General features: G+C 37.6%; 1 protein-coding gene across 1 annotated transcript in view; it reads right to left on the bottom strand.

The window, feature by feature from the left end:
* Positions 1–7,266: 7,266 nt before the first annotated feature.
* The window catches only part of TTC13 (tetratricopeptide repeat domain 13), a 111,779-nt gene continuing 99,400 nt past the window's right edge, over positions 7,267–19,645 (bottom strand). Inside the window, exon 23 of the mRNA XM_078156221.1 lies at positions 7,267–8,565. Within this exon, the coding sequence (XP_078012347.1) occupies positions 8,553–8,565 (13 nt within the window). The 3' untranslated portion in view covers positions 7,267–8,552. The remainder of the gene's footprint in view (positions 8,566–19,645) is intronic.

Here is a 19,645-nt window from a genome sequence, read left to right as displayed (position 1 = left end):
AAAGTTTAACAGACTACATAAGTATCTACTTTTATAATAACAAGGTACTTTCCTCATAACAAATCTATGAGACAGTGTCTGTATCATTATTCCCACTTTGCAGATGAGGAAACTGAGTCTCTAAAAGGGATAACACTGGAAAAGGGGCAGTAAGAGAACTGGAATATAAGTTTTACCCATTTCGATTTTGCCTAGAGCAGACTCTGAGAAACAGTAATAGATAGCTTCAGCTGTCTATATATACACATATAGGTACATATACTATGTATGTGTAAGTGGCCTAAAATTATTTATTATTTGCTCATGTTTATATAGCATTTTAAAGTTTGCAAAGCAATTACATAATCTCATTTCTGACTCAAAACATCCCTGTGAGGTAAGTACTACTGGTATTATTCCCTTTTAATAGATGAGGAACATGAGACTCTGAGAGATTAAGTGCCCATGATCATACAACCATTAAGTACAGTAGGCAAGATCAAACCTAGGTCTCTCCTCAAAATTAATGTGAATCATGGGTTTGATGGGATGGCATAAATATTATGAATAAAAGATGGAAATGGGATCAAGAGGAGGAGGCAAAACAAGGGACATAAAACATGGGTGAAGGGGGGGAAGTGTGTAGCAATGATTTATTCATAGGAAAGAAGTCAAGAGAATTCTTCCCCCTCATCCTCTAAACTATCTGTTCCCTAGTTCTAAACAGTCCCGGCTGTGGAATGTATTTTTCTCCTTTCTATTCCTCTCTTCAGGCTGCACTGACATTTGCTAAATGGATTATTGACCCACTGTTTGCTGAATGTCACAGTTTTAAGATCCATAAATGGTCATCCCCCATGCTCCCTCTGGGAGTTTCATGGACTCATCCCAGCCACTCTGCTTGGAAAGGATACTTGAATCTGCTTCTATCCTTCACCCCTTTCTTCCTAAGCCAAATTTCAGGGGCTAAGTGAAAACTTTAGGCAATCCAAAGGGCTGGTTTATGGGGATCTGTGTATTTGCAATCTGCTGAAATTGCTTTTAGTTTTCTGGCATCTTTGAATCATGTTCAATCTCTAAGAGCTAAAAATGTTAAAGTGAGTAGTTACAATACTATAGAGAATATGAAGAATGTCATACACATTAAAAGGAACATAAGACATTTTGGTTAATAGTGAATTAAAACATTAACTCTAGTGCTAGTGTGTTTAAATTCTGTTTCTAGATATATGAATAGATGCAACTCACCCCAGAGTTCTTTTCTCATAAAACTAATGGTACTTTGGGTATGTGGTCAGATTTGAAGGGGTATGGTTAGGGTTGTTAGGCAGAAACCATTCATTTTCCAACCTTCAATTTCTATCTTATGATTCATTTCCATCACCGTATCTAGCAATCAATTATTTTTCCTCTAAGCATCTCTTGTTCATTTGTTCTTCCATTTTCATTTCCACTACATTTCGGGTCATTGTCATCTCATAATTGGCCTACTGCAACATTCTCTTAGATGGCTTCTCTCATTAGTAGAATGGCTCAATCCATTCTACTTGCCAATACTCAGACCAACCTTCTCCTAAACAGAACTTTGACTGGTTCTCTCTATATTAGCGTATCACTTAAATATTCCTCTAACTGGTTTTCAAGGCCTTCCATCGTCTGTCCTCTACCCTGATTTCCTTCCCAACATAGTCACTTTATGTCAGCTGATCTCCCCACTGTTCCACAAGCATGTCATCTCTATTCCCACCTCCAAGTCTTTGCTCATGTTCTTATCTTTATGTAGAAAGCCCTTCCTTCTCTAATCTGAATCCTCAAATCCTCTCCATCTTTCAGTGCCTAGCTCCTTGAAGCTATTCCTCATTAACTCCCTTTCTCCTCAATACTTACAGCATTTAGAGTTGGTTGCACACTATTTAATGATATATTATATTCTCTTGTATTATTCATTATTTCATTTGTTTATGTTTTCTCCCCAATCATGTTGTAAGCTACTTGAAGGAAGGAACCACATCTTATACTTTTTTCTTAAAATACTCTCAGTGCCTATCACAGTCCTAAATGCATACTATGTGCTTAACAATTACTTAATAATAACTTTGTTGGTTGATTATTACATTTCCTTTCAGTTTTAGTCATTAGAAGGACAGGTCATTGGATACCATAATAACAGATGAAAATTTGTACTCATATCCTATGAGGAAACCTCCCTCATGGAACCTCCTTTTCCCATCTATTAATCTAGCACTTGGTACAGCTCTTCCTATCCATTGATAATAGCTACCACATTAGGTGATGTCAGTAAAATGTGGTTATGTCCAAAGATGTATAGCACTCCTATTTATTCTTATGACTATAAAACTACATAAAGACATGTTGTATGCATGATCTTGTATATAGAGTGCATAAGAAAGTGAAAAACTAGAACTACATTGCTTTAAAAATAGTAGAATTTGGGGCTTCCAGGAGCCAACCTCCAAACAACCAGAAAATAGAGCCCCAAAACAAATCCTGGAACAGAAGAACCAGGAAAACGGGTGAAATGATCTTTTAGCCCAAGACACTTAGAGGATTAACAAGAAAGATCTATTTCACTCTGGTGAAAGGAGAATGCAGCCCAGGACAGTAAGTGCAAGCCAGCAGCAAGCCCCACCTCAGCAAACCAGAGGGAGATCATGAGCCCCAGGGTGGCGGAACAGGTAAACACTAATAACATTAACACACATGCCTTAGCATAGACAGGGGAACCAGCAGAATCTAGCTCCAAAAACCATCACATGCTTCAATGTGTGTATGGAGGGGTAGGGAGGGACAGATATCCTGCAGCAGTCAGAGCTCCACATGCTTCACCTCAGCCCTGGGCAGACAAGTAGATGCCTACCCTACCACTGCCTAAGCAAATAGACAGTTGCCAGCCAGCACCCAACCACCACAGTTCAGGGTAGCTCCAGGTAAACAGGCAGCTTTCAAAGGCCTGACCACCACGTGCTTCAGGGTAGCCACTGGGACATGCAGAAATACCACACTAGGCCTCAGCATGTGCCAGACACCACCACTAGGATCCCAGCTTATACCAGGTAAGTTGCCAGGTCCCCACAGCCTTCAGCAGCATCAGCCAACCCCCCACAGGCCACTCTCAGCACAGCAGCAGACATAAAGTCCCCCATCAGCCTCAGGGCAACATCAGTGAAGCACCAGGTAAACAGCCAGGGCCTGCAGCCACTGGCAAAAGAACCCAGAGACAGTGGCCCTGGCACCCTGGGAGCAGAGCTCAAATTTAGAAGAAAGGAAAAAGGCCATAAAGAAGGAGAGGAGATGAGCAGAAAACAAAACAAAACCAAAAAAAAGAATCTAACCATAGAAAGTTATTATGGTGACAGGGAAGACCAAGACACAAACTCAGAAGAGGACAACAATGTCAAGGACACTTATGGGCAAAATCCCAAAGAAAAATGGAAAGTGGTCTCAAGCCCAGAAAGATCTCATGGAAGAGCTCAAAAAGGAGCTTAAAAATCATATAAGAGAGATAGAGGAAAAATTGGGAAAAGAAATGAGAGTGATGCAAGAGAATTATGAAAAAGAGTCAACAGTCTAGAAAACTGCTTAAAAAGTAGAATTGGCCAAATGGAAAAGGAGATACAAAAATCCACTGAAGAAAACAACTCCTTAAAGAGTACAATTGGCCAAATGGAAAAAGAATGTATAAAAGCTAATTGAGGAAAACAATATCTTAAAAGTTAGAATTGGGCAAGTGGAAGCTAATGACTCTATGAGACATCATGAATCAATCAAACAAATTCAAAAGAGTGCAAAAATGGAAGAAAATGTAAAATACCTCATGGGGCAAAACAACCAACCTGGAAAACAGATCCAGCAGAGACAATATCAGAATCATTGAACTACCTGAAATCCATAATCAAAAGGAGGACCTGAAAAGTGTCTTTCAAGAAATCATCAAGGAAAACTGCCCTGATGTCCTGGAACCAGAGGGCAAATAGGCATTGAAAGAATCCACCAATCACCTCAAGAAAGAGATTCCAAAATAAAAACCCCAAGGAATGTTATAGCCAGATTTCATAACTATCAGGCCAAGGGAAAATATTATCAGGCCAGAAAGAAACAATTCAAATACTGGGGAGTCACAATCAGGGATCACACAGGACCTGGCAGTTGCAACATTAAAGGATTGGAGGTCATGGAGCATGGTAATCCAGAAGGCAAAGAAGCTTAGAACTACAACCAAGAATCACTTGCCCAGCAAAATTAAGCATAATACATCAAGGGAAAATATGGTCATTCAATGAAAAAGAAAGATTTCAAACCTTGATAATGAGAAGACCAGAACTAAACCAAAAATTTGACCTCCAATATCAAGACCCAAGAGAAGCATAAACAGGTAAAAACGGAAAAGAAAACAAGAGATTCAATAGAGTTAAACTGTTTACATCCCTATACCAGAAGATGATACTTGTAACTCTTAAAAAATGTATCACTAACAGTACAGAGAGAAGGAATATACATAGGCAGACAATACGGATATAATGTGAATTTGAGGGATTGACATAAAAAAATTAAGGGATGAGGAAGAAGAAGAAATACAAAGAGTGCAGAAGGAAGGGAGAGGGAGAAAGGGACAAATTATTTCATATGAAGAGATGAGAAGGACCTTTTATAGTGGAGGGGAAGATAGGAAGGTGGGTGCATAGCTTGAACCTTACTCTCACTAATAGTGGCTCAAAAAGGGAATAATAGACAGAACCAGTTGAATATAGAAATCTATCTTATCCAACAGAGAAGTAGGAGGGGAGTAGATTAAGTAAAGGGGGTGGAGTGGAGACTGAAATAAGAGAGGGCAGATCAGGGGAAGTGGTAGACAGAAGCAAAACACTGGTGAGGTGGGAAAGGATGAAAGTAGAGTGGGAACAAACAGGAAGAAGAATAGGATGAATGGAGATATACATGTAGTAATCATAACTGTGAATGTGAATGGGATGAACTCTCCCATAAAACAGAAGCAGATACCAGAGCAGATAAAAAAACAGAAGCCTACAATATGTTGCTTACAAGAAACACACTTGAAGAAGAGAGACACACACATAATAGCAAAATCTATTATGCTTTAGTTGAAGTAAAAAAAAAATCCTGATCTTAGACGAAGTAAAAGCAAAAACAGACCTGATTAAAAGAGATAAGGTAGGAAAGTACATCTTGCTAAAAGGTACCATTGACAATGAAGCAAATTTGAAGAGCAAGAGATAGTCTCCCTCTCAGATTTATGGGGAGGGGAAGAATTCATACCAAGCAAGAAACAGAGCATTACAAAATGTAGAATAAATAATTTTGATCATATTAATTGAAAAGCTTTTGTACAAACAAAATCAATGCAACCAAGATTAGAAGGAAAGCAAAAACCTAGGAAACGATCTTTGCAGCAAGTGTCTCTGAGGAAGGCTTCATTTCTCAAATATATAGAGAACTGTCAAATTTATGATAATATAAGCCATTCCCCAACTGACAAATGATCAAAGGATATGAATAGACAGTTTTCAGCTGAAGAAATCAAAGCTACTATAGGCATATGAAGAAGTGCTCTAAATCACTTTTAATTAGAGAAATGCAAGTGAAAACAACTTTTTTTTTGGTTAGGCAATGAGGTTAAGTGACTGGCCCAGGGTCACACAGCTAGTAAGTGTTATGTGTCTGAGGCCAGATTTGAACTTAGGTCCTCCTGAATCCAGGGCCGGTGCTCTATCCACTGTGCCACCTAGCTGCCCCTGAAAACAACTTTGAAATGCCACTTCACACCAGTCAGATTGGCTAATATGATGAAAAGGGAAAGTGACAAATGTTAGAGAGGATATGGGAAAAATTGGGATGCTAATGCACTGTAGGTGGAGGTGTGAATTGATACAACCACTCTGGATCCAGCAATACCACTACTAGGTCTGTATCCCAAAGAGATCATAAAAAGGGGGAAAGGATCTACATGTACAAAAATATTTATACCAGCCCTTTTTGTGGTGGTAAAATATTGGAAATTGAGGAGATGCCCATCAATTGCGGAATGGCTTAACAAGCCATGGTATATGAATATAATGGAATACTATTGTGCAGTAAGAAATGATGAACAGGCAGATTTCAGAAAAAACCTGGAAAGACTTGTACAAATTTAGGTAAAGTGAAATGAGCAGAACCAGGAAAACATGTACACAGTATCAGCAACATCATGTGATCATCAACTGTGAATGACTCAGCTCTTCTCAGCAACACAGGGATCCAAGACAAGTCCTCACAAAGGAAAATGCTTTCCACATCCACATAAAGAGTTGATAGACTCAGAATGCAGATAGAAGCATATATTTTTCGCTTACTTTATTCTTTCTCATGGTTTTAATTCCTTTTGATCTGCTTCTTCTTCCACAACTATGATGAATATGGAAATATGTTTTACATGATAGCACATGTACAAACTATATCAAACTGCCTTCCATTTTTCAGAAGAGGGGAGGGGAGATAGGGAGGGAGAAAAATTTGGAGCTCAAAATCTTGAAAAAGAAATGCTAAAAATTTTCTTGATATATAATCTGGGGGGAAATGCTATTTAAAAATAAAAATACTAGTATTTTTAAAGGCAGAAATTTCAACAATATCTTAAATCCAGAAGAAATCAGCCCTTATAGAATCCTTTGGCTCTCCATATATTGTTTGTTCGGTCATTTCTGACTCTTCTTGACCCCACTGACCATAGCATGCCAATATTGTCCATGAGGTTTTCTTGGGAAGGATACTGAAATAGTTTGCCATTTCCTTTTCCAATGGATTAAGGCAAATAGAGGTTAAGTGACTTGCGTAGGGTCACACAACTTTTAAGTGTCTGAGGCTGTATTTGAACTCACATTGAACTGAGGCACCTGGCTGTCTCTATATAATCTATATAATATGGTCCTCCACATAATCCATAACTTTTTTTTCAAGACAACTTTTTCCTATGTCCTGCCCATTAAAGCAAACAAATCAGAGAAATGCCCTGTATCTGATAAGCCTTTCTGTTCAGGTAGTTCCTTTGCCCTAGAAGCACTAAATATTTTAGAAATGTTAATTAGTTTGTGTTGACATCTTTCTTGTCAAATAGGAAGTCAATGTTTTCTTCCATCCATCAATCAATAAACATTTATTAAGTGCCTACTGTGTGCCAGATACTGTTAGGTACTGAGGCTAAAAAAAAAAAAAGAGAAGCAAAAGACAGTCTCTGTTCTCAAGGAGTTTACAATCTAATGGGGGAGACAACATGTAAAATGTTCATATATATATAATGTATATATGAACATGTAAATGTTCATATATGCAAAGCAAATGATATGCAGGATAAGCAGGAGATAATTATCAGAGGCAAGGCAGTGGAATTAAGAGTGGCTGGGGAAGGCTTCTTGTAAAAATGGGATATTAGTTGGGACTTAAAGGTAGCCAGAGAAGTCAGTAGTTGGAGCAGAGGAGGGAGATCATTCCAGGCATGGGGGACAGCCAGAGAAAATGCCTGGAACTGATAGATGAAGCATCTTGTTCATGGAATAGCCAAGAGACCAGTATCACTGGAGCAAAGAGCATGTGCCAAGGAGTAAGGTATAATAAGACTGGAAAGGTAGGAGGGGACTAGGTTATAAAAGGCTTTGAATACCTGAGTGTTTTGTGTTTGAACCCAGAGACTATAGGAAGCCACTAGAGTTTATTGAATAGGGGAGTGACATGATTGGGTCTGTGCTTTAGGAAAATCACTTTAGTGGCTGAATCTTCATTCATTTGAGAGAGAGAGATTTGAGGTAAACAGATACACCAGCAGGATATCGCAATAACTGAGGCATGAGGTAAAGGTGTTCATTAGAGTGGTGGCAGTGACAGAGGAAAGAAGGGGGCATATTCAGGAGATGATGCAAAAGTAAAATTGGCAGGCTTTGACAATAGCCTGGATATGGGGAGTGAGAGATAGTGAGGAATCCAGGATGACTCCTATGTTGTGAGCCTGACGACTGGAAGGATGACGTTGCTCTCTTCAGTTAAGAGTGTAGGTAGGAGGAGGGGACGGTTTGGGGGGAAAGTTAATGAAGTTCATTTTGGACATAATGGGTTTAAGATATCCTAATGGATATTCAGTTGAAGATGTGAGACTGGAGGTAAGTAGAGAGTTTGGGGTAGGATATGTAGATTTGAGAATTTCTCAGTATAGAGATGGTAATTAAATCAATAGGAGCTGAGGAGATCACCAAGTGAAATAGTATAGAGGGAGAAGGCAAAAGGGCTCAGGATAGAACTGAAGCAGGGAAGAGTTAAATGATTTTCCCAAGGTCACACACTGAATCAGTGGCAGAACTGATAAGCCATCGCAGGGTGTTTTGGTCCCAAACAAATATACTCACTATTTTATGTTGCTTCTTTTTAAATTAATTAACTTTTAAATGTACCAGTCATTCTATAATTCAATCCTGATTTACAGCTGTAAGATATGCTAAAATAGATGATATAATTGGATGGTGTAGCCAAGAAGGAAATATGGAAAATGTTTTAACTAGTGTGAAACTTCTTCACATGAGACATCTGTAGAGAAAAAGAAAACAACAAATTATATGCAGTCTGCAGGCTTAATTAGAAGAGTATGCTTTTACTTTCCCTACTTTGAATTAAGCCTTTTGCCAACAAAGACTCCAAGCCTAGCTTTCCTTCAGAACCAGAAGATGGAGCACTCAGATCCTGACCTGGGTCCAGATTTACTTGGCCTATTATATTAACTCCATTACAAAAGACAAACAGCCACTGGATTTTCTACCTGAAACATTTTGCTCTTAGGAGGATAGAAAGACAATGGTATGGTAAAAGTAAACTGAACTGGGAATTAGGAGACCTGGGTTTAGTTCCAACTTTGCTATGAACAAGCTGTATGATCTTGTGCAAGTAGCTTTCCTCATCTATAAAATTAAAAAATTATGTTCCTATAAAATAAAGAGATTGTACTCCTCACTGTCCTGAAAGCATGCTGTATCCCTGTGCCTTTGCTTATCTTGGGATAAATTGTAAACAGAGATGAAAAGGCAATTTTTGAAAGAGGAAGAACAACTCATAATCACCTGAAACCATCAGAACAATGAAAAATAAAATGTATGGGGCATTACCTTATACACCCATTAAATTGGCAAAAAAAAAATGGTTAAAATTCCACAATTAAATTTTAAAAATATAAGTACAATTTTAAAATTAAATGTTGGTTGTGGGGGAAACAGGTATTCTAATATATTGTTGGTAGCAGTGTGGTCTAATGGGACGACCTCTGACATTGGATTAGGGAGAAATTTGAATTTGAATCCCATCTCTGACACTAATTAGTTGTGTGATCTTGGACAAACCATTTACCTTTTCTGAGTCTCAGTTTCCCCATTTACAAAACAAAAGTATGTTCCTCATCTATGAATAGTTGCTACTTTGAGGAGTTGTGAAGAAAGTACTTTGTAAACTTTAAAGTATTACATAAATGTGATTTTTTTTTTACTGCTGGAATTAAGAATAGGTATAATCTTTTTGGAAAGTAATCTGCAATTACAAGATTAGAGTTATGAAATTGATCATGCCTTTTGACCTGGGTACAGAATAAGGCTATAGTGGCTAAGAATGTCATCAGTGTAAATGACCTATTAGTACATAAATATTCATAGATGCGTTATTTACAACAACATAAAACTGAAATAATCTAGATATCTAACAACTGGAAAAAATGCTTTCACAAATGATATGACAGTATGCTAGATTACTATATTTTTCAAAATGGCAAGCAATTTAAATAAATGTGGAAAATATGCAAACTTACAAGGGAAGAAAACACAAGAACAATGTAATGACTATCACTATGTAAAAATAACTTTCTACTTACACAGAAAAAAAGACAGAATGAATACATTTTTAAAATTTATATGATTTCTTCTTTAAAGTACATAGTTCAGATTGTATAGTTTCAGTCCTTATTTTATTTGTATTTGTTTAGATTGCTAAAAAAAAGTCTACAATAAGAATATTTATTTAAAAGAGGGGATTGGACTAAATGATCCCTAAAGTTCCTTCCAGTTCTAAAGTTGTATGGTCTAAATTGCCTTTTCTTTTTAAAAGTACTGTGTTGGTTGCCACTTTTGTTTGTTTCTTGTGCCCTGAGGACAGAATACCAGGTATGGCAGCACCAGACTGAAGTTCTTGTTCAGAAATTCCCAACATATAGGTAAAATATCTAACTTTAGAGTATTGCAGACTGGCAGAAAGCTACAAGACATATTTTATTCTACCACCAGCACAAGACCATTTTGGAATGATTGAAATGAGGGGCAGTCAGCCATTTAAATTAAGTTGGGAGGCCGGCCAGTTGCATACTGGACTTAAGGGGCACCACAACCCCCATATAACCTGTCTTGTTGAGACATCCGTACTAGTTTTCCACTTTATCTGCAATAGTTGGTTATTCCTAATTTTTCTATAATATACACTTTTTTTTGATTAATGATAAAGTCAATAATACCTGACATAGTACCTTCAAGTTTACAAAATATTTTGCACACATTATCCAGTTTGATCATCAAAACAACTCTGGGAGGTCACTACTACAGGCATTATTCCTATTTGAAAGATGAGGAAACAGAGTTATAGAGGTTAAATGACTTGCCCATTGTCACATAACTAATTCACATCACTAGCAGGATTAAAGCTTATTTAGCAATTAGACCTAAATAAGATAGAGTTCCCCATACAATTGTTATTTACAAAGTGACTTCTGCCACAGGTTTTTAAAGGTGATGCTTTCCTCAACTGTTAGATTAAAAAACACATTTAAACAAAATATAGCAAAGCTTTTCCTCTTACAAATGTAGTGGTTTAATGATCTTTTCCTTCCCTTGGTTCCCCAAAATAGCTGCTTAATGCTTTAGTCATACAAGATTGCATGATGTTTCAGGTTGATTTACTTTTAAGAATTTGGTAACATTGAGTATGGCTATTTCAGGACATACATTTCCAGCAGTTGTGTGGTGGGGTGGGGGGCGATAATAGCTCCTGGCAACAGAGACCTATTCCATTGTTCACAGTAGGGAAGCGCTGCTGTAGGGAAAAAGAAAAACCCTCACATATATTTGTAAAAATCAAGAAAAACTCAACCTGTATTTACAGTGATATATGCTGTAATCAGAGCTGACAGGCGTAGGCATCGGAGATGCTGAGGAGAAGTGGAATTTTCCTACAGAGGGACTGATGCCTTGGTAATTTTCCTGGCTAATTTGACACAGAAAATCATTCCTGTGAATTGTAATAATCCAAGACCCTTAGCTTCTAAAGGTGGTGGTCTCAGGGATGTGATGTCCCTGTCATCATTATAAGTCTAAATCATTGCATTTAAGTCTTTATCTCCCAATACAATGGTCTATCTGGAAAGGAGTTAAAGTAGAAATCATGAGGTTTACTCAGTCCTTCTTTGAAAGAGTTCAGAGCACTTTCCAATCATTCTTATCCTAAAGCAGTGATAGAGAGCAGACATTTGCTCCGTAGAGTAGAAGCATTGAAAAATGATAGTGAATCAGATTCAGGTGATGCAATGGTTAGTTTTGCCGATTTAAAAAAAAATTTTTTTGTTCTTGTTGTTACAAAGGATAGCTTACTGGATAGGAAAGGAGAGAGAAATATACTTGGAAATGATGGCAATATAAGAGCAAAAGGTATCAGTAAAAAAATTGTAAAATTTAAAAAAAAAAGAAAAGTGAAAATGCACGGGAGGCAGACCCCACCAACCCCAGCTGCCTCTGTCTTGACTACTAGAGTCACCCTCAATCCATTCAAAATCCATCCTTTTTGTTCATTTGTCACTTTAAATTTCTAGATAACTATTTGTTTATAACTGCTAGTGTGTAGGTTCTCCAACCAAAGATAAAAGTAAACATATCTGCAAAGAAAAACTTGATTATTTGACTAGAGATTGGGTTTTTTAAAAAAAGGCTGTTTTGTTTTTTTTAATAAATTTTAAAATATATTTTTGATATCTTTTTTAATATCACTTAGATTTCCCATAGGCCCATCCCTTGTAAAAAATTTTTTAAAAGAGGAAGAGGAAAAAATTCAGCAAAACTAATCAAAATGTCAACAAAATCTGACATCATATGCAATGTTACACATTTATGGACCATCTCCCCTCCCACAACCTCTTGTAAAGGAGTGGGAAGGAGGTATTTTTTATCATTCTCCTTCAGAACCATGCTTGTACTTTGTAATTTTGCAACATTTGTTTTCCTTTTTGTTGTTGTTTTTTATGTGAGGCACTTGGGGTTAAGTGACTTGCCCAGAATCACACATCCAGTGAGTGTTATGTGTCTGAGGTCAAATTTGAACTCAGGTTCTCCTGACTCTGGAGCCGGTACTGTATCCATTGTGCCATCTAACTGCCTCTGTTGTTGTTTTTAAAATAAATTTTAGTGATGTCTTTTTTTTTACATGATTGTATTTTCCCCCAGTATCATCCCCAGTCCACCCCCTCCTGGAGATTCATCCCATGTAACAAATAATGTTTTTGAAGAAAAAGAGAAAAAAAAATCAGCAAAACTAATCAATACATTAAAAAGTTCTGAAATATGTATAATGTACCACAATCACATACTTCCCACCTTTGCAAAAGGATAGGGTGGGAGTGTTTTCTTATATCTCTTCTTTAAAGCTATGATTTTTCTTCGTAATTTTGCAACATTCACTTTTGATTGTTTTGTGGTTGTTCTTTCTGCTGACATTGTAGTTATTGTGTATATTGTTTTCTTGTCTATGCTTATTTCATTCTGAATCATTGCATGTAAATTATTCTGTGCTTCTCTATATCCATCATATTCGTTGTTTCTTACAGCACAGTAATAGTCCATTTTATTCATGTATTACAATTTGTTTGGCCATGCCCTAATCAATAAGCATCTATTTTATTTCTAGTATTTTACTACTACAAAAAGTCTTGCTTTAAATATTTTAGTGCATAAGAGGGCTTTCTTTTTACCAATGACCTCTTTGAGGCATATGTAGTGGAGTCTCTGAGTCAGAGGGTATGGTCATCTGAGTCACTTTATTTGTAAAAATCCCCAAATTGTTTTCCAAAAAAAAAAACCCAAACCCTAATTCACAGATCCATCAGCAATGTACTAGTGTGCCTGTTTTACCACAATCCCTCCAACACAGACTATTCCCATCTTTGGTGTTCTACTCATTGGCTGGGTATGAGTTGAAACCTCAAGGATGTTTTATTGAATTTTGCTTATTATTAATGATTTGGAGCATTCTTTCATATACAGCCCATTCTTGCTTTGTGAATTTATACAATATGCAAATGAGACTTTCTTTGATGTAAGGAATTCTGAAAGAAATCCATATTTTTAAAAAAAACCTATGTTAACTTTACTGTACAATACTGTGCTCTCCCTCTTGCCTGTCAGCTGTGTACTCCTTGGCCTCCCTCCCCCACCTCCCCCAAAACTCTCCAAGTTAAAGCAGAACCTGCCACTATCACTGCCATCACCACTACCACCACTACTGCCTCCATGGAATGGGAAACTTGGCTTGAGACCTCCAGCACCGAGACAGGAGACCTTTGCCCCAGCACCACTGACTGGCTTTTGTGTCTGGCTTGTCTGTCTTCCATCATGCAGAGCTTGAGTACCATGTTTCTGTCCCGAGTCCCACTCCTCTCCTGTCTGTTTCTGTATCTGGATCCCCTGTGTCCGCCTCCTGGTGTGTTCTTCCTGGGCATTCCCACTAGTTCAATGGCCCCAGTCCCTAGTGTTCCTTCTCCTTCTCTCACTTCTCTATCCCTGGTCTCCCTTGACAAGAACAACCTCCTGCTTTCCTGCCTGCCTCCCTCCCTTCCCCATGTCAGCCAGAAAATTTGCTTTACATAAAAATCACTACACATAGAAGTCTTCAGAACTGTGAGAACTCTCTGAAGTTGTTACAAGTTTTCAATTCTTTTTTTTTTTTGAAAGCTCTCTGTTCATAAAGTTTGATCACTTTGCTATTTGCGGAATGCCTTTTGCTCTTTAGAATTTCTGATAATTGTCAGTACTTTATATTTAGGATAACAGATGCTCATCCTAGAAATCTGATACAAAGATTTCTGACCGCACCCCTCCCCACCATTTGACTGCTTGCCTTCTTATTCTAAATGCATTAAATTAAAAAAAAAAATTTAACATTAATTTAAAAAAATTTTGAATCCCAAATCTCTTCCTCCTCTTCTCCCCTTCCCCACCCATTAAGAAGGCAAGCAATCTATCAATTATACATGTAAGGTCATGCAAAACATATTTCTGTTTTAGTCATGTTGCAAAAAAAAAATTAAAAAGCAATAAACATAAAGAAAGTAAAGTATGCCTCAGTCTGCACTCAGAGTTCATCAGGTTTCTCTCTGGAGGTAGCATTTTTCATCATGGGTTCTTCAGAACTGTCTTAGATCATTATTTTGATCAGAGTAGCTGTCTTCCATAGTTGATCATTATTCAATATTGCTGTTACTGTGTACAATGTTCTCCTGGTTCTGCTCATTTCACTTTGTTTATGTGCTAATTTTGCTCGTGCAAAAAACTGTTCAACCTCATGTAAGCAAAATTATCTGCTTATCTTTTGCAATTGCCATTATCCCTTGGTTGGTTAGGAAGACATCTCAATCATAGTTGTGAAAGGTATAGAATCTGTTTTTCTTCACATTTTTTGGTATGATCTTTATTAATCACATGGTGTTTTCATCTGAATTTATTATGGAATATGGGGTAAGATGTTGGTCTAAGCCTAATTCCCTTCCCTACTGTGCTTCCGGCTTTTCAGACTTCAACACCATGCTAATGCATGAGGATCCTTCCTCTTCCTTCTCAGACCCTTCTATTCTCCTTCCCCCATGTTTCATTTCTCCTTTGTGCACTGTCTTCTCTCATTAGAATGTAAGCTTCTTGAGGGCAGGGATTATCTTTCTTTTTGCTTGTATTTGTATCCTCAGCATTTAACCCAATGCCTGGCACATAGGAAGTACTTTATAAATATGTGTTGCCTTGCATTTCTGCCATACTCCTTTCCAATTTTCACAGCAGTTCTTGTCAAAAAGGGAGCTCTTTCCTAAATAGTTTTATATTTCCAAGTTTATTGAATACTGGGTTATTTTCATTGCAACATTCATTTTTTGATTGTTTTGTGGTTATCTTAAAATTTACATTGTTGTAATTGTGTGTATTGTTTTCCTGTCTCTGTTCACTTCACTTTGCATCAGTCTGTTTTTCTTCTCATATAAACTTTTAAAAATTAGAATCTCAAAGCTCTATCGCCACAGACAAATATTCCTCATTCTGACCTGCTACCTTCATTTTAAAAAGAGGATCAGGAAAAGAGAAGGAATACAGTGTCATACATACATTAGATTCTTAATAACCATCTATTGAGTTTTTATGGCTTGCCCATAGATCAGTAGTAAATTGGTGGCAAAAGCAGGGACCTGGATACTCTGCCCATTCTTTCAAAAAGTCCAGATAGACTGCCAAATGTAAGACATTTCCTTCCTAAATTTTAGGCTTGGATACAAATGAACTAGGATGTATTAATTTATTTTCTCATATTAGAATTTATGTAAATTAGCAGGAATTACAAGTTTCTGTATTTACTGGGGACATTCTGGTAGATGACTCTTTCACCAGGAGAAATGATGTCCAATGCCCAGAAACCAGTTGGAAAATTTGCTCTTAAGACCACACCATCAGTAAGAAGAGGAGCTGGGTAGGAAACTTTTAGCTTGCGGTTTGCTTTCGTGGGCCTGTTACCATTAGAGAAATATATATCTCTCAAAATAGGAATCTAGAGACAAAGTGGCCTAAGCAAGTACAGGACATGCTTAGGATCCGACCTCTCTGCCTTTGTCCCTGGTCTCCAGACAACTAGAGATACACTTGCAACATTGGACAAAGGAACACAAATAACAAGGCTGTCATACCACAAACCATTTCGTTATCGCTGGTATGTGGACATCATACCCTTTCTTTGTCATTGGCCTGTTAGAACTGTGGTATCTATAATGGGTATACATTGTGCTTTTCTCTGGGCCAAGTGTAGCCACATATATTTATATCTAAGAGGGTTAAGCTAGGGAGTTAGATATATAAGGTTCATGATCTCCTGACCTATTCTAAGCATAGTTTCTAAGCAAGCGTTCTCTGGTAGTGGAGCTATCTGCTACAGAGAAAAATTTGGAGCAGAGTAGAGTTCTACGACCAAGAAAAAGGGCCAGTTCTACCAACAATAATAATTTCCATGGTAGACAGAAAATACTTTGTAAGCCTTAAAGCATGATAAAAATGAGTTGTTCTCTTGTCTGCAGGGGAAGGGAGGATGACAGGGTATTGATGTGAATTTATTCAGAACTATCCTTCATGGTCAGCCACAAGGCCAGAGTCCACATGCAGGCCAGAAGCCAGGCAAAGAGCTGGGACTGCAGAGGTGAATTTAAAAGCTGGGGGAGGAGATGAGGAGACTGGGTGCAAGCTCTCTTTACAATACCTCTAAGGTGTCCTTTTTCACTCTGGCAAGACTCTTCCTCACCAGAGTATAGTATAGTTTGCACAGAACAAGGCCTGGGAATTGGATATATGTCAGTCTTATAAATTGGTGCTATTCTCATTATCACCTAAGCCTGGCATGTCTGGCTTAAAAACAGCAAGAGCTGAGGATGGAATGTCTTCATGGCTGCAGCTTTAACTGTGTGATTTGCAGTAACTAGTACGTCAATGTCTTTAAAAAGGAGTTCTGTTAGAATGGGTTTGATTTTCCTTCCATAAAGTGTCTCTTTACTTGTCAAAGTGATCTTTCTTGAGTTCTGGTGTGACCGTGTTACCTTCCCTACTCAATAAACTCTAGTGGCTTCCTATCACCTGCAGGATCAAATACAACATTCTCTGTCTGGCATTCAAAGCCCTTCATAATCTGCCCCTCTACTTTTCCAGTCTTTATACACCATACACCCCCAGAAGTATTCTTTGATCCAGAAAAACTAGCCTCCTTGCTATTCCTTGAAGAAGAAACTACATCTCCCATCTCTAATCATTTTCACTGGCTATCCCCCATGCAGGAATGTTTTCCTTTGACATGTCTGCCTTCTGGCTTCCTTCAAGTTCCAGCTAAAATCCCACCTGCTACAGGAAGCCTTTCCAAATCCCTCTTAAATTCTAGTGCCTTTTCTTTGTTAATTATTCCAACGCAGTATATGTATATGTGTGTACATATATATACATGTGTGTGTATACATGCATGCCCATACACAGATAACACGCAAATATCTATTACAAACCAGCTATATATTATGTTACATGTGGTACATATATGTTTAATATCTACCAATATCAACATGCAAATGATTATATACAAACAAGTTGTATGTGTGTGTGTATATATATATATGCATGTATATAGCTCACATATATAGCTTGCTTATACACAATTACCTGCATGTTGATATAGGTGCATATTTGACACATATATAGTAGAGTATATACCTACATAAAATATACTGTATAATAATATAGTATATATCATATACAGCTTATTTTTACCTAGCTACTTACAAATATCTGCACATACACACACCACACAAACACATATATAGCTTGTTTGTACCTAGTTATTTGCATGTTGATATAGGTACATATTATACATACACGCACACATATACCCCCGCCTCTTATAAAAGTTTGTTTGTACGTAGTTTCTTACATGTTGTTTCCTCCATTAGACTGTGGGCTCCTTGAGAACAGGGAATGCTTTTTACCTTTCTTAGTATCCCTGGCACTTAGCACAGTGCCTGGAACATTTGTTGTTGTTCAGTCATTTCAGTCTGTTCCAACTCTCCATGACCCCATTTGGGGTTTTCTTGGCAAAGATACCAGAGTGGTTTGCCACTTCTTTCTCCAGTTCATTTTACAGATCAGAAAACTGAGGCCAACAGGGTTAAGTGACTTGCCCAGAGTCACAAAGCTAGTAAGTGTCTGAAACCATATTTGAACTTAGGAAGATGAGTCTTCCTGATTCCAGGCCCAGGACTCTATCCACTGTGCCACATAGCTGTCCCTGCCTGGAACACAGATGCTTAATAAATGTTTATTGTTGGGTGGTAAATGATCATAAATCTATGAGATTTTTTTTTTGAAAGGTGACTGATAATGGACAACTGTGAAAGATGTCAATGTGACATAGGTGCATATTTCACAAAATACTAGAATTTACAGACTGGAGAGGCCCTTAGAGATGATCAAATATAACCTTGTTGTTTTTCAAAGAAATAAGGATCCAGAGAGATTAAGTGATTTGTTCAAGATCACTTAGCTAGACAATGGAAGAGCTGGAACTAAAACACTGGTCTCTTGAATAGGTAAACGTTTACTGCACCATCTACTGGTGCCTGACCTTGGAGTTTTGTGTAATAATTTGTCTGCAGAACTTCTGATGAGTACTAGCTATTGGTCTAAACTAGCTCTGGTCTTCCTCTATCTTGTTTTTCTTTTCATATGACTTTGGGATAAATATGCAATGACTAGAATTAGGGAGCCATCTGGTTTAACTATAGATTCTCTCCATGATCTTTAATAAGCCCTGAACATGATTAACTTCTCAGATACAGTTATAGATCTTGGTAAAGGAGATGGGAGATTTGATCAACACACAAGTTTAAGATGGAAACTTAAGTGAAGAGACCATCTGGGCTAAGGTAAATCTAATGAATCAGTGCTAATCCTGAAACAATGCTAAACACTAAAAAGATCTGGGCCCTGGAGGGCTTTAATTCTGGAAATTGAGTATGGAAGGCAGAAGTAGAAACAAAAGACAAAGCATGTTGGAAGATATTCAGTAGGAAAAGGATGTTAAAAGAAATTTTCATATCTGGAAGAAACTAACAAATTAAGACAAGACAAAAAAAACCCCTCAAACTCTTAGAGGAAGAGACACAGAGGATCCAAGAAAAAAATAATTTCCTTTATATTGAAGCTGTAGTGGATGAGTCACAGAATTTCTGAGTTAGAAGGGACCTCAGATACCTCATAGCAGAACAGGAATTCCCTCTACAATATTCCGAGACTCAAAGTCATAGTTCTAGAGTTGCAAGGGACCTTATAAAGCCATCTAATGCAACCACTTCCTTTTACAGATGAGGAAACTGAGGCACTGAAAATTCAAATGACTTGTCCTAAGTCACACAGTAAGTAGTAGAGGTGGGATTTTAACCCGGTTCTGGGATCAAATTCAACATACCAAGTTAAGCCCTCCTTCTACTGTCACTACATTCCAGAGAGATAGATCATATAATGTTTGCTAGAAGTCCTTTTGTTTTGGGGAACTCACTTCCTTATGTGGTAGTTGGATCTGTTTTTGAAGGGTTCTAATTGTTAAAAAGTTCTTCGCTACAACAAGCCTTAATTTACTTCAACTTCCACATACTTCTGCCCTCTGGAACCAAGCAGAACAATTCTATCCCCAATTTGACATCACAATACTTGAAGATAGATGTCCCGTCCTGCCCTCTAACAAATAATAATAGCAGCTCACATTTCATGTAGTGCTTTCAAGCTTGAAAAGAGCATTACATACATTACTTTATTTGCTC

This window comes from Phascolarctos cinereus, unplaced genomic scaffold (assembly GCF_003287225.1).
Source record: "Phascolarctos cinereus isolate Bilbo 61053 unplaced genomic scaffold, phaCin_HiC Scaffold_5;HRSCAF=322, whole genome shotgun sequence".
Classification (NCBI taxonomy): domain Eukaryota; kingdom Metazoa; phylum Chordata; class Mammalia; order Diprotodontia; family Phascolarctidae; genus Phascolarctos; species Phascolarctos cinereus.
Note: the sequence above shows the minus strand (reverse complement) of the source record. Positions and strands in the feature narration are given on the sequence as shown.